We start from the raw sequence: 15,860 nt of genomic DNA, 5'->3' as shown, positions 1-15,860 counted from the left end.
ACACTAAGGTTTCCAAATTGCAGATGCCCATAAACACAGACCCTTTAGCTTTACAACAACCTTTTAAACCTTCACCCATTCTGGATGCACCACCCCTCACTGAGGGTACACCAACAGAAAACATTTGGTTTACAGATGCTTCAGCAAAAAGGGTAAACGGTAAATGGCAATATAAGGCTGTTGCATTAGACATTACCACTGGCAAACAAGTAGTAGAAGAAGGTGAAGGCAGTGCACAAGTAGGAGAAATAAGAGCAGTTGTTTTAGCAGCACAGAATGGAGCAAAAATCATATATGTAGACTCCTATGCTGTGTGGGCCGGTGCCACACAGTGGCTCTGTCAATGGGAAACCTTGAATTGGGAAGTAAATAGATCCCCAGTTTGGAGAAACAAAGATTGGCAATTATTACTAGATATAGCCAGGAAAACACCTTTCAAGATGGGATGGGTAAAAGCTCATGCTAAAGATAATCAACCAGCCACAAAGTGGAATCAAAAGGTAGATGAGCTAACTACAATTAGGAAAATCACCTTAAATCCTGAGTGGTATCGACTGGGAGAATGGTTACATCAAAACCTAGGCCACACAGGTAAAGAAGCACTTTACTTTGCTGCACAGAGTAAAGGCTGGCCTATAAATAGAAAAACTTGTGAAACTATTCTTACAGAATGTCCTCAGTGTAGATTGAAATTACAAGCAGATCATCCTGCTAAAGCACCACCTTTACATATCAATGAAGGGAAAACTTTATGGTCTACATGGCAAATTGATTATATCGGACCATTCAAATCCTCTGCAGGATATCGATACATCCTTACAGGAGTGGAAGTAGTCTCCGGCTTGCTTATGGCGACTAAATGTCGGAAAGCCGATGGGCGAAACACAGTGCGAGGGCTATCATTTTGGTTCTCAAATCTACCTACTCCTGATGTTATCCAGAGTGATAATGGCTCACACTTTTCTTGTAAGGAAGTGCAAGATTGGGCAAAACAAGAGGGAATTAGATGGGTTTTCCACACCCCATACTACCCTCAATCAAATGGGATGGTAGAAAGAGCTAATGGCTTGTTGAAAAGGAGTCTCAAACCACAGGAAGCTCAATGGGATACTAGACTTCCCAAAGTACTCCATCAATTAAACAATCGGTATGGGCCTACTGGAAGCCCTGTAAGCCGAGCATTCTTTGTAAAAACTGAGCTTAGCGCTCCACCTACTAGGAAAAGAGAATATCCAATGACATTACAGCCAGGACAGCCTGTGATGGTCAATTTACCATCCATCGGTACTGTGCCTATGACTTTAACTAAACCTCGTGGCCCACTTGCCTGGGAAGCTACTGATAGCAGTGGTGCAAAACACAGAATTAGTTCACGATGGATTTTTCCTTCTTCTTAATGGGGTAACCTGTTCGGACTCTCCCCACCGAAACAAGTCTCTATTTTCTCTTACAGCACCCCACAGGATGGCAGACGGAAATACTGTGTTCATGTTACTATTCCAAACCCTAACAATGCTGCTCTTCTTAGCCTGTGGTCAAAGAACCCTAGAATGGCCATGGTCCCAAGCTCGTGTTGAGTACACTGGAAGTATGGGAATACACTCTAGTAAGGGGGATTTAAAGCTTTCCACCGTGGTCATGCACGGAACTGAAACATACTTAGAAAACGAATGGAGTTGGGATAAAGATGAAGCTGATGATAAAGTTCCCGGCTCCGAGGAACAGCAGGGAAAGAAATTAAAATAGGATGCCGGATGATCAATGGGTCTACCCATGAGAAGGCATCTCAGATTTCTGTGTACAACATTACATCAAAACCAATAGCCAAAGATACGAAACTTTGCGCCTTTGAAAAACTGGACTGTTGGTACAATTTTACCTTAGTACGACCTGTTTTTGTAGTCTGCCTCTGGGCTCACCATCGTGTGGGATTATCCTTTAAATTTAAAATAGACATTATTAAGCCTAGCACAACATCCGCCCTGACTGTAAAGGATGAGACAATTCTATCCCCACAGGTTTCTGAAGTTGGACCATATGTGATCAAAAATACAGGCCAACAACAAGTGTTATTTAATCCATCATGGTCTCTTAAACGAGTAGAACTACTAATGCAAATTAATATCTCTGCAATCAAACCGACCTGTTCACCATTCCTAGGTACGTCCTATGCAGGATGGTTAGCATGGTTACATGGGCGAACCCTCACCTCTCCAAGACGAACAAGGAGAGATGTGACCGGTATCATAGGGACAGGATTGGGAGTCTTAAATAGTATCGATGCCGAAGTACTCGTAAACAAACTGAGCACAACAACAAGTGATTTAAACAAATTAGAACACCCATTACGGTCTTCTCTATTAGCATTGGGAACTAACCAATGGCTCTTATCTGATATATTACCTCAGTGGAAAAGAATTAATGAAAGGGACCACCAACTGATTGTGGATGCACTTGGTGTAGCCCAAACCAATGTTTCTCTAGCTCTTAGTTGTATCCAAGCTCAACTGTGGATGCAATCTATGGTAGCAGCAATTATAAGAGAAGGTGAAGAGGGCACCTTACCCACTGAAATTCGAAAGGTAATTTGGGATAATGCAACTAAATTTGAGAAAGAATTCCAGTCCTGGTGGTATTTAGTCAATTTCACTTATGACCCCATTAGCAATAAGGCCACAGCTTTTGTCTTAACAATTCACAATGCTTCGGTATACACCATATACCCAATCATTGCGCTGGGATTGAATCACAATGGAACTGTACTCTATCCATTAGAACATAGAGTATGGGCCCACCGAAATGGAAACAAATGGCAAACTGTTGATGTTAATGCATGCGTTGTACGGGAACAACAAGGATTTATTTGTGAGAGTAACACCCTCAAAGCCCAAGACATTTGTCTTGATACTGAACAAAATGTTTGTCATTTTGAAATACGACCTGATGAAGCCCCTGAAACTGTACTTGTGTATACTGGAAAAGGATGTGTTTGTATGAGAAACCTTTGTGATGTTATATTTGTAGATAACGTTACTGTAGATACAAGCAATCGCTCAAATATTTGTGTTTGTAACTTTACTAAAATTGTGGGATGTGACTTCAATTATTCAGCTCCTGTTACGTCTTATCAATTGTTACAATCTAACTACACATTGAGTCAAGATTTATTGCCTACCCCCATCGGAATGAATCTTACATTGGTGAAGAAACTACTACAACATGATGACCTGTGTCAACTGCTAGAACGCATACGAAACAATGGACACAAAACTCTAATCACCGTTCATCATGATGCAGAAGAAATACACCATGTCTTGGAAAGAGTGAAGAAGGATGGAGAACACCATTGGTGGGAAACTCTTCTTGGATGGTCACCGACAGCAACGGGAGTGTTCAATCTTATGCTTCACCCAGTTGTCATTTTACTAACTCTAACATTAGTGTGTCTATTGCTTATAATTATATTGTATATAAAGGTTTGGCACATGATAAAACAGATAACCCAACTTCAACCACCCAAAACATACAAATTAACGCATAACAAATAGCAGTGCTTCACTGTCTACTTACCATGGATCTATAAGCGCACAAACCATCAGTATACTATTTATGGCACAGAGGCAAGAGGTGACCGTACCACCACTCTGTGAAGGTAAGATGAATTGACTATAGTCACGGGGTGGAGTGTGGCGGTGTGCTCCCCCCCCCCAGCTCCCCAGCTCCCTGCACAAGCAGTAACCATCAGTGGGAGTCATCCTGATAGCTGCATCCAGTTATCCTGGACCTTGAGGACAAATGGCAACAAAGTAGCCATTGGCTGCTTTGACGCAAGGATCTAAACCTCTTGCTGATATGCAAATATGACCATAAGTCAATCATCTTACTCCTTAAATAGTGGACAGCCCAGGGCCCTTTGAGCTCTCCTGCACGGCAGCGGGCTGCACGCCAGGATCTCCCCTTGGGCAGGGACGCCTCTCAAGGTTACTCCTCGAGGTTGAGAGATTCCTTGCCGCAACAGATCCTCGGTAAGTGACTAACAGCATGCTAAACTTTGAAATCTTAGCTAAGTGATATAAAGGATTGACTGCGCACATATAATCCTTTAGACATAAACCGTTGACCAAGTCTGGGACTAGGACTGGATCTAGCCGCACCTAGACTCCTCTCTGAGAAGGAGTTTAGAAAGCAAGGGGATCCTTTCCGAACCTCATGACTCAACGGGAGGGTCTCCCTGACAGTTTTGTCTGACCCTGTCCTCTATGCAGTAAATAATCAAGTGTGCCTCGCCATCGAATCTTGTTAAAACACTGTCGCATTGAACTTTGTTAACTCCCTATTCTGTATCAATAAACTATATTTTTACTTCTCTCTTACGAGTGAAGTGCACTCTCACTCCATCCGCGACAGTCATTTCTAGTTTAAAGTTCTCCTCACCAGGTTGGCCAGCCTGTTGGTAAAGATGTTTTTGCCCCACTTGGTCAGGTGGATCCCATCTCTCTCTAGCAGTCTTCAATCCTTAAAGAAGGGTCCCCGTGGTCATAAAATACAAATACCGATTGTCATCACCAGCTGGGCAACCAACTGTTGACCCACAGGATCCTTCCGTTCCTCCTCAAGCCCTTGCTTCTCACTGGAAAGATCAAGGAGAACACTACCTGGGCCCCCATGCCCTTGACCAGTGCTTCCAGATGCATGTAGTCACACTTGATATGCTCCAGGTCTCCTCTGGCAGTATCGTTGGTGCCCACGTGAAGATTCGCAAGGGGTAATAGTCCGAGGGTCAGACAAACCTTGGCAGTATCTCCACAGCATCCCAGATCCAACCCCCAGCAAGCAGTAAACCTCCCAACACAGCAGGTCAGGTCAGCAGATGTGGGCCCCCATCCCCTACAGCATGGAGTCTCCCACTATTATCACTTGCCACTTCCTTCTGGTGCTGCTGCATGGCTCAGGCTTAGCTAGCTTGGATGCTTCATTGGACAGAGTTCCCAGACCCTCATCTGCTGCGAGGATATTGAACCTGTTCTTTAGCTGGAGATATGCAGGTGGAGCAGGAGCCTTCTTCCTGTTGCCAGAAGTCACAGGCTTCCAGCCTTTGCCATTTCCTAAACCAATAAGCACAGACCACCTGATCCTCCTTCAATAAAGCTGAGGGTTCAGGCTGCAGGGGCTGGAAAAAGATCCGGTTGCTCTCTTTCTCACCATCTTTGATACCGCGCAGTCTGCTGACCTCTTCCTGCACCTCCTTGGCAACACAGATCCTGTACCACTGCACACCTTCTGCAGGTAAGGAAACTGTCTCCCTCTGCCCCAGCCTCAGTGAGAGACCCCAGGCACTCACTTTACTCTGAGAGCTGCATCCTCCCTCGGGAGTTCGGTCTGGATTGAGGCCTCTGACATTATAGAGATAGTTGCTCCAATGACTGGAGGTGGTGCCCTGTGACACATTAACACCATTGCTCAGGACATGGATGCTGTTCTCTGCACAGTTTCTGGCCCCCTTCTGAGCAAAGTGCTGCATCTGTTGGCTGCCTCTGTTAGCTATGCTGTAAGAAGCAACTCAGGAAAATATTTGCAAGTACTGCTTTGTAGAAATACCCCATCATAGGCGGGTTTCTTTTTTCTGGATAATTGGAAAGGTACCAACAGCAGCTGGGCAAAAAAATGGGAAAATGTGTTTAATTTAGTAAGGATGTAGACTGATAATTCTATTTTTATGAGTTTTATCTTTTTTTCTTTTCCTGATTTTCAGTACGGGGGGGGTGGATAATCCCCAAAACCTACTCTGTCACATAACTTCCTAACAAATATTAGCATAAAAGAAATTAACAGTGAGGAAAAACTTTTTGAAAAACAAGCTCTAAGTAAAATTTGGTCAGTTGAAATTTTTGTTAAAACTTTTTAGTGCCCACAAAACGAATGAAAAACTACTGTGTAGGAAAAAGCCAAATTTCTTTGTTTAAAATGAAGTCAAACACTCTATACTTGAGTCGGGAGTAAAGTTGATTATTATCTAATGATTCTAGCAAAAGACCAGAGCCACTGAGTATTACTGGCAATAGATCCTTTCCCTTGAGAATGACCTTTTTGTCTCTTCACAAATGACAGGATGGACAGTAACAAACTTGTTTGGGAATTCCTATTCCAGGCAGAGAAGTTATGTTCAACATATTTTTCACATTGAATTTCTCAATTTCAGCAATTACAAGTACCGGAAAGACTGCAAAATCTTGTTATTTGTGAGATTTGTGTAGGAGAGAGATTTCAGATGAGAACCCAAGCTTTTTGAATGCTTATCCAAAAATAAATGTTCTCCTCGTAACTTTTTTTGCTACATCATTTAATGTGCGTTTCGTAACACTTTACAAACTATCAGAATGAACTTAGGCCATTTATTTTGCCCCAGATTGTTCTTAAGATTCTCTGGAAGAGGTTTTTGGCAATTTTGATGATAGCCAGATCAACTTGAAGAATGTTTGGAGCATGTAGGTGCTTAGGTTTTTGGTAATGTCTGGGTATGTTAACCACTATTTACAGGACAGAGGACAACAACATTTTCTAATTTAATGTATCATTTTCAGAACTCATTAGAAATTTGTGATCACTCTATACATCACTGTCCTCTAATAATATAGTGTTTAGCTAGAAAGAGGGAATATTATTTCTTTAGAATTTAGAACTCCTCTGTCTTCATAGCTAAAGACTTTTTTATTTTTTTTTAAATCAGGATGACACTGAGCTGCTTCTTTCCACACTTCTTTTTTAAAACAGATCATCCTGTAATACAGTGGGGTGAAAAAGATCTTATGTTAGGTGTTTTACATAGCATTTGTCCAGAAAAAAAAAATAAATCCTTAAATAACTAAATATTGTTGACACATTATTTATGGTATACCTTATACTTTGACTTTTTCTTATTCTGCAGGTAATAAATTAACATGAGTGAATGTTTAGTTAATTAGTAAGTACATACAAAAAATGTTTATGTAGAAGCATAAGTGGGTTAGATGATTGACAGTGCAAAAGAGCATTTGTTCTTTGCCTGGAAACCTCAAGAAAAAAAAAACAAAACAAAAAACCAAGACAAAAAAGCCTGTTCCATAGAGCTAATACATAAGTTTTATAAGTCCAAATTAAATTTCAGATGAGCATCCACATTTGGGGGCAGTTACATAAACTAGTTATCACTACAAATTTGGAGAAAAGGATGCTGTGAAAAATAAAATATTTCTTTCTTTTTAAGCAAATTGGCTAACTTTGCTAGCAGAAGTTCTTAATTACAGGATTCATCGATTACTCAAGTTGAAAAAGGGCATTTCTCATATTAGGTGACTTCCATTAACCATTAATTCTTACTCTACCAAACATGGTGTTTTGCCTCATAAACAAAATCCAGTCTTTACTTGGACTGTTTCTTCTTAGATGTAGTGGAAAAAAAAAAAAAAATCACTTAAAGATAATGATTTCCCTTTTCTAGTTTTTTCTTCTTCATTATACTGTAGCAGCATTCATTCTCCACCACCAAGATTTCACAGCAGTAAGAGCAATCCTACCTTCTGTTAGTTAAACACATTCATATATATTGCTTATTGATACTGTCTTTGAACACTGTTGGCAAAGCTGTTTGTGCCCCACTTGGTCATGTGGATCCTGTCTCTCCCTAGCAGTCCTCCATCCTCAAAGAGGATCCCATGGTCATAGTGGCACAAAGTCTAGTCGGAGGCCAGTAAATAGCAGTGTACCCCAGGTGTCAATACTGGGTCCAATACTGTTCAACGTCTTCATTAGCGATCTGGATGATGGGGCAGAGCGTACCCTCAGCAAGTTGGCTGACGACACAAAACTCGGAAGAGTAGCTGATACATCACAGGGTTGTGCTGCCATCCTGAGGGACCTCGACAAGATAGAGAAATGGGCTGGCAGGAACCTCATGAAGTTCAACAAGGGGAAGTGCCAAGTCCTGCCCCTGGGGAGGAACAACCCCATGCACTCGTACATGCCGGGGTGGGGGGCAGCCAGCTGGAAAGCAGCTTTGCAGAAAAGGACCTGTGGGTCCTGGTGGACACCAAGTTGAACATGAGCCAGCAGCATGCCCTTGCCGCAAAGAGGGCTAATGGTATCCTGGGCTGCATTAGGCAAAGTATTGCCAGTAGGTCCAGGTAGGTGATCCTTCCCCTTTATTCAGCACCAATTGAGTACTGTGCACCTGGAGTCCTGTGTCCAGTTCTGGGCTCCCAGCTGAGAGAGCTGGGACTGTTGAGCCTAGAGAAGAGAAGGCTTGGGGCAGGGGGGATCTTATCAATGTATATAAATATCTGAAGGGAAGGTGCATAGAAGATGGAGCCAGGCTCTTTTCAGTGGTGCCTAGTGACAGGACGAGAGGCAATGGGCACAAACCGAAACACAGGAGGTTCCGTCTGAACATAAGGGAACAACACTTTTTTACTGTGAGGGTGACTGAGCACTGGAGCAGGTTGTCCAGGGAGGTTGTGGAGTCTCCCTCCTTGGAGATATTCAAAAGCCATCTGGCCATGTTCCTGAGCAACTGACTCTAGGTGGCCCTGCTTGAGCAGGGGGTTGGACAAGATGACCTCCCAGAGGTCCCTTCCAACCTCGGCCATTCTGTGATTCTGTAAAAAAATGAAAACCTTGCTGCCAACACTAGCCACACCCCCAATTGTTGACCTGCAGGATCCATCCCCTCATCCTCAAGCTCTTTCCCCTCACCAGTAAGATCAAGAAGAACATCACTGAGGCCTCCATGTCCTTGACCATTGCCCCCAGAGTCATATAGCCACACTTGACACTTTCCAGGTAGGTCTCCCTTAGCAGTATCTTTGGTGCCCACATGGAAGAGTAGCAGAGATTAATAGCCTGAGGGCCAGAGAAGCCTTAGCACGTTTTCAACGGTGTCCCACATCCAAGCCCCCAGCAAGCAAACCTCCCTAAACAACTGGTCAGTTCAGCACATGGGAGTCTCCGTCCCCTTCAGCAGCGAGTTATTCACTACTGCATGACTCAGGTTCCACCAGCATGGATGCTTTGTTTGACAGATCTCCCAACTCCTCCTCTGCTATGAGAGCACTGATTCTATTTTGTAGTTGCAAATCTTCAGGTGGAGAAGGAGCCTTCCTCCTGGTGCCAGAAGTCACAAGCTTCCACCCTCCACCATCATGGGAGTCTCCACTTCCCAACCCAATAAGCACAAACTGCTCCTGCTCCTTCTTCAGTACAGTTGGGGGTTCAGGCTCTTGGAGCTACAGGATTTCAGAGGAGAACCAGTTGATCTCTTTCTCATCATCTCTGATGCTGTGCAGTCTGGTGACCTCCTCCCATAGCTTCTTTACTTGGCAACACAGATCCTCAACAAGTGCACACCACCTGCAGGCTATAAGACTATCTTCTGCTGCCCCAGCATCAGCAAAACCCCAGGCACATCCTACAGCCTGAGACCTACAGAACTGTATCCTCCTTCTGGAGCTCCATCTAGGCCAAGGCCTCTGACATTCCAGGGACAGTTGCTCTAACAGCTGCTAGGGATCATGTCCTGTAACAGGTCCCCACCATTGTTGAGGATACAGACACTGTCCTGAGTAGTTACTAGACCCCACTCACTACAAACTGCTGACTCTGTTCATTGTGCTCTATGCTGGCACTTATATAGGCCACTCCCTAGTATTTGCTGAAAGGGTGCTTGACTGTCCCTAATCAGGAGTCAGCTGGAACAAAAGCTCAATGCCCTCTTTAATCAAGAACAGCTGACAGAGCCTGTTAGAACTGCTAGAGCTTGCTAGAAATCACAGTCTCCTGTAGCTAGGAAGATGCAGTTAAGGAGCACTTAAGCCTTTTAGATGTACACAAGCCCATGGGACCAGGTGGGATGCATCCAAGGGTGCTGAAGGAGCTGACTGATGTCATTGCAAGGCAGCTCTCTATCATCCTCAAAAGGTCACAGCAACTGGGGGAAGTTCATGATGACTGGAAAAAGTCATATCACACTCATCTTCAAGGACAAAAAGGAGGACACTGGGAACTACAGGCCAGTCAGCTTCACCTCAGTCCCTAGAAAGGTTATGGAACAAATCCTCCTGGAAGCTACCTGTAAATACATGAAGGTGACTGGGAGCAGCCAACAGGGATTTACGAAGGGCAAATCATGCCTGACCAAACTCATTGCTTTCTATGATGAGGTAACTGGTACTGTGGACAAGGGGAGGCAGTGGATGTTGTATACCTTGATTGAAGAAAGGCCTTTGACACAGTCTCCCATAATCTCCTTATCACCAAATTGTTGATATGGGCTGGATAAGTGAATGATAAGGTGGGTGAAAAATCTCCTAGACTGCTGGGCTCAAGGAGCTGTGATCTGTGGAGCAACGTCCAGCTGTGGGTCAGTAACTAGTGGGATCTCTCAGAGATCAGTACTGGGACCAATGCTGTTTAAGGTCTTCATTAGTGACCTGGATGATGGGACAGAATGCACTCTCAGCAAGTTTATAGATGACACCAAATGGGGGGGGGGGGGCGCGCTCAATATGCTGGAGGTCAGAGGGACCTGGAAAGGCCAGAGAAATGGACTGATGGGATCCTCATTAAGTTTAACATAATGCCATATAAATAAATGCCAAGTCTTGCATCTGGGATGGAATAACCCCATGCAACAATATAGCCTGGGGGGCTGACTGTCTACAAAGCAACTTTGTAGAGAAGAACCTGGGGGTCCTGGTGGAAAGCAAGCTGAATATGAGCCAGCAGCATTTTGGCTCTTTGTTAAATTTGTGTGTCTACCACCGTACTTTCTTCTTTCCATCCACTGGTCCTTGCAGCAAAGAAGGACAAATGCATCCTGGGCTGTATTACCAAGAGTGTAGCCAGCAGGTTGAGGGAAGTGATCCTTACCCTCTGTTTAGCACAGGTGAGACTGTATCTGGAGTCCTGTATCCAGTTTTGGGCTCCCCGGTACAAGAGAGATATGGACATACTGGAGCGAGTCCAGCAGAGGACCACCAAGATGGTCAGGGGGCTGGAGAACATGACATATGAGGAGAGGCTAAGAGAACTAGGCCTGTTCAGCTTGGAGAAGAGAAGGTTCAGGGGATACCTTTTTGCTCTCTACAACTACCTGATGCGAGGATACAGAGAAGATAGAGCCAGACACTTCTCAGAGGAGCACAGCAATAGGACAGGAGGCAATGAACACAAGTTGTAATATGGGAAGTTCTGATTAGATATTAGGAAAATACTTTTTTCCATGAGGGTGGTCAAATACAGGAACAGGTTGCCCAGAAAGGGTGTGGAACCTCTATCCTTGGAGGTGTACACGACTCGATGGGACGAGTCCCTGAGCAACCTGATCTAATTAGACCTGCTCTGAACAGACGGTTGGACTAGATCACCTCTGGAGGTCCCTTACAACCTAAATTTTTCTATGGTAAATTATCAATCATAGTAAAATACAGTTTACTGGCGGATGAAATAGCACTACAAGTTATGTTGTGTCAGCCAGCACCCCCTTCCATCTCCTTTTAAGGTACTATCTACAAATTAAATCATTAGCAGTTATATTGGGAAAATCATATAGGCATCATCTCTTGTATGGAGACAACTTTTCTGGGCTGTTTATCTGGTCAGTGTTTTTATTTTTGTTTTGTTTTTTAAAATTCTTTTTCCCAGACAACCATGCATCCTGGCTCTTTGTTAAATTTGTATGTCTGCCACCATATTTTCTTCTTTCCACCCACTGGTTCTTGGCTCTTGCCTTTCCAGTCACTTCCACCAGCTCTTTATCTAAGACCAGAACCCTTTCCTGCTTACTGGATCACAGTCCCAGTCTTCTTAACCAGCTAACTCATGTTTTCCTTTCCTCCTCACTGACTGGCCCTAGTTGCTGTTTTCATGTGTAAATGATCTCTTGGGAGGGCTTGAGGGTTGTGTTAGAATCAGGCTAGCACATGGCCGTAAAAGGAGAATGAAAGCATATCCATGTTAATAGTCATAGAACATTTTCCATTCTGACCACAGGTTTAGTACTTGCTCCTTTCTCTGTTTTAATAGGATAGTTTCCTTCAACCATATATCCTAGGCCCTGTATATGGAATAGAATAGACTCTTTGTTCATAGGTTAAGTACTAGAACCCAGAGTTGATATAATTAATAGCAGAAGCAGCAGCTGCAAGGAGATGCCCCATTTAGGACCACCTGGAGCACATCCATTGGTCTTTGGAGCATTTAACATATAAATAGAGTAAAGCAAACATAATCCTATGCTTAATATATTTGAGCTATAAACTCAGGCAAAATTTCATGAACTGCAATAAACCACACACTCCCAACATCACTGCTCAGTTTCAAGTCCATAATTGAAAGAGTAGAAGTACTAGAGCTTTTAAAAGAAAAAAACTTATACAAGTGTGGATGAAGAAATTTGTTTTCTTTTGTCTCAACAGTTCAATGTCTTTGGCTGACATTTTTCAAAAACAAGTTAGCCTGACAAGGCATTCTACATAGAAATTTTCAATCTTTGATTACAGTTTAACAATGTTATGAGTGACTTTCAGTTTTTACAGTATCTTAAAAAAGGACACATTGGTCATTCTTAATAATAAGCACATCTTAACAGACCCATTTAGGACAGAAGATTGATTAGATATTATAAGAGCAAAGAAAATCAGGCAACAAGAGAGTGTGTGGGAAAAGGTTAACTGAAGAATGAATTTGGCAAAATATGCCAGTGGAGAGGATGCTGCAAGTGTTAACATCAGTCTCTGAACCCAATAGTGTTGTTGACTTTTTTGTGTCAATGCCAGATTATCATCAATAAATACATATTTGCTGGCACCAAACAAGTTTTCTACATGCCTTTTGCTTCTTCCTTAACCTAATAACACATCAAAAGTGTCAAGGGGATATATTTAGAGGTAACTGGAAAAAGAGGGAGGGAAGGTCCTCCCTGAGCAACTTTGAAGTTAGCCCTACTCTGAGTGTGTGTGGGAGTTGTACCATATAACCCCAGAGGTCTCTTTTGACCTAAATTATTCTATGATTTTAAGTTTACACATGGGAGAAAGGAACTTGATGGCAGAAAAGCATGTTCACTGAAGCAAGAAAAGCACAGGAAATAGAAGAGTTCCTCTCCCTTTCTTCCTTCCTTTTGAAAAAAAATTAAATATGTATCTCATTGCACTAAACACAGTAAAGATTACATAATTGTTTTCTGTAAGTAATGACTGCAGCTGCCTCAGCAATTTAGGAAATTGCCAGTAGAATTTCAACTAGAAGAATAGGAGGCCCACATGAAGACTTCTTTATTACACAGATGATCATATTATGACAAATTTAGATAATCCTTCCTATCAGCATAACTTAAAACTTGTCCATAAACTTAAGTTTTTTCCCCAAACAACAAAATGCTGCATATATAGCTTCACACTATGTCCAACTGTAACAATTACCTGAATTGATTTTAGGTGAATTCAAGTGATGTGAATTCAACTTGTTTTCACCTAAATAATGATTTAAAATGACAAAAAATAAAGTTTTTGTTCAAACATTTTTCTTTGTTACTTAAAATACAGTAGCCCATATGATGTCATTAAAAGAATGTGCATTTAACTTCATATTTTAGTAAACATTCTAATTTTGATCAATAACCAACTTACATAGTTCCATTTGTGTAGACTGTGTCACTTCCCTCCACATACTGAACCTGGGCTGGGTAGACATGCTGTACCTGTTGCACAGTCTGTACTTGCTGTACCTGTAAACAAGAACACCAGAAATACAGGATAGTTTACCTTATAAAAAGAATGACTAGTGCTTCAGTGCATCTAATGGTTTCTAAACAATACTCTCAGTCATGGGACATCCCTGTTCTCACAATTACTAAATAACACAGAATGTAATATTGTGCTGCAAGTCTGTAATATGCTAAGTGGAGTACTAACATTGGAGATGCATGCCCTTGAGAGTATGGGTATTTTCAATGCCAAAGACAGAACCACCTGGAAAGCACAAGAACAAGAACTGTATGCTTCACACCAAGCTTAGGAACTATATTTAGTAAGGAAGAAAACTTCATTTGGTCATCTATATTCTGCTTTTCTGGGGTTTTTTTACTCCAATTTAACTCTATACAATACAAGCCTCTAAATCACAACTTATATGTGCTGTTAACAGGCAACTTTTGACCTGTCAGAGTAGGTCCTAAAAAAATTCAGTGTAATCCTAGAAGAGTCTGGTTCTCATGCATGTGATGCATCATCTAAAAGAGCTCTTTAAGAACATTTTAGTTAGAACACCTTCATCATCCTCACTACAATCTATAAAATTCCTACTCCTCCTTTTCCACCATTAACTCATATACTTCAAAATGAGATTCTAAACTTCATTGTTAACCTAATGTAGTGGTTTTGGCTGGGATAGAGTTAATTTTCTTCATAGTAGCTTGTATGGGGCTATGTTTTGGATTTGTGCTGGAAACAGTCTTGATAACACAGGGATCTTTTCGTTATTGCTGAGCAGTGCTTACACAGAGTCAAGGCCTTTTCTGCTTCTCACACCGCCCCACCAGCGAGTAGGTTGGAGGTGCACAAGAAGTTGGGAGGGGACACAGCCGGGACAGCTGACCCCAACTGACCAAAGGGATATTCCATACCATATGATGTCATGCTCAGCAATAAAACTAGGGGGAAGGTTGGCGGGGGGCCTGCTGCTCGGGGACTTGCTGGGCATCAGTCAGTGGGTGGTGAGCAATTGTTTTCATTTGCATCACTTGTCTTTCTTGGGTTTTATTTCTCTCTCTCTTCGTTATTTTTCTCCTCTTTTCCTTACAATTTATTATTATTACTACTTTTTAATTATTAAACTGTTTTTATCTCAACCCACGAGTTTTCTCACTTTTACCCTTCCAATTCTCTTCCCCCATCCCACTGGGAGGGAGTGAGCGAGCAGCTGTTTGGTGCTTAGTTGCCAGCTGGGGTTAAACCACAACACCTAAGGAAAAATTGATATGAAAACCTTAATTCTGAAAAAACCCACATTACTTTGAATAAGACTGTTCAAGTGTGACAGAAAAACAGATGTTTCTGTCAGTCAGCAGTAATGAGATGTACTCTTTTTGATGGTTAAATAAAAAAATCAGCAGTTTGGTGATTTCCCACGTGAACCATTACATAAATTGACATTGGCCTGCCATCCCTTAACAGTGTTCCTGAACTATAATTTCCCAAATTAAAAAAATACATCTCTTATCATTAAGGCAAGATAAAACTATGTACAGAATTTTGATTTTAGATAAAAGCATTTGCATTAAAAGTACTAATAAGTTTATGAGAAAAATACTAGGGTAACATAAGTAAGGATTTATAAACTCCATTTAAAATTAAAAAAAAAAGTGCAGTGCCAAAAAAAAAAAAAAGAGTTGGATATGCAAAGCTTTCTGTTAATTAATACATTAAGAAGTCTGGAATACTTTTGGAAAGCAGCACATGCTATAATGTTGATATTTAGATAAATGACCAATATAAGTTCATGACTATGTTTTTCATATGTTAAATCTGATTTTGCATTAAGCTCTGATTTTGATTAGCAAAAGTGTGTATGTCCAGTTTAATGATACAATTATTTCTGAATGCTATGGTCATAGTCTATGCTGAATAGGAAGATTTGTTTTGTGTAACTTTTGATGCATGGATACACCTTCTAAAATCAATCAGACACTTGTTTTTAATTTTACTCTTCGAATCCTTCTGTATTTCATGACATAAACCATAAGGTCAGTGAGATGAATTTAAAATCCTTATAAGCTTGCTACCTCATACTTAAGAGTGCATGTTAAAACAGGAATGATACATGAGTGGAAA

The 15,860-nt window shown here is 41.8% G+C and overlaps 1 protein-coding gene across 4 annotated transcripts in view; it reads right to left on the bottom strand.

The window, feature by feature from the left end:
• The window catches only part of LOC140650991 (transcription factor RFX3-like), a 155,662-nt gene that overhangs the window by 90,841 nt on the left and 48,961 nt on the right, over positions 1-15,860 (bottom strand). For all 4 annotated transcript variants that reach the window (XM_072859947.1, XM_072859946.1, XM_072859949.1 and 1 more), the window contains one exon: positions 13,659-13,756. In XM_072859947.1, the coding sequence (XP_072716048.1) occupies positions 13,659-13,756 (98 nt within the window). The remainder of the gene's footprint in view (positions 1-13,658; positions 13,757-15,860) is intronic.

This window comes from Ciconia boyciana, chromosome 4 (assembly GCF_034638445.1).
Source record: "Ciconia boyciana chromosome 4, ASM3463844v1, whole genome shotgun sequence".
In the NCBI taxonomy this organism is placed as follows: domain Eukaryota; kingdom Metazoa; phylum Chordata; class Aves; order Ciconiiformes; family Ciconiidae; genus Ciconia; species Ciconia boyciana.
The sequence above is the reverse complement of the archived record's forward strand: the minus strand, read 5'-3'. Positions and strand labels throughout refer to the sequence as shown.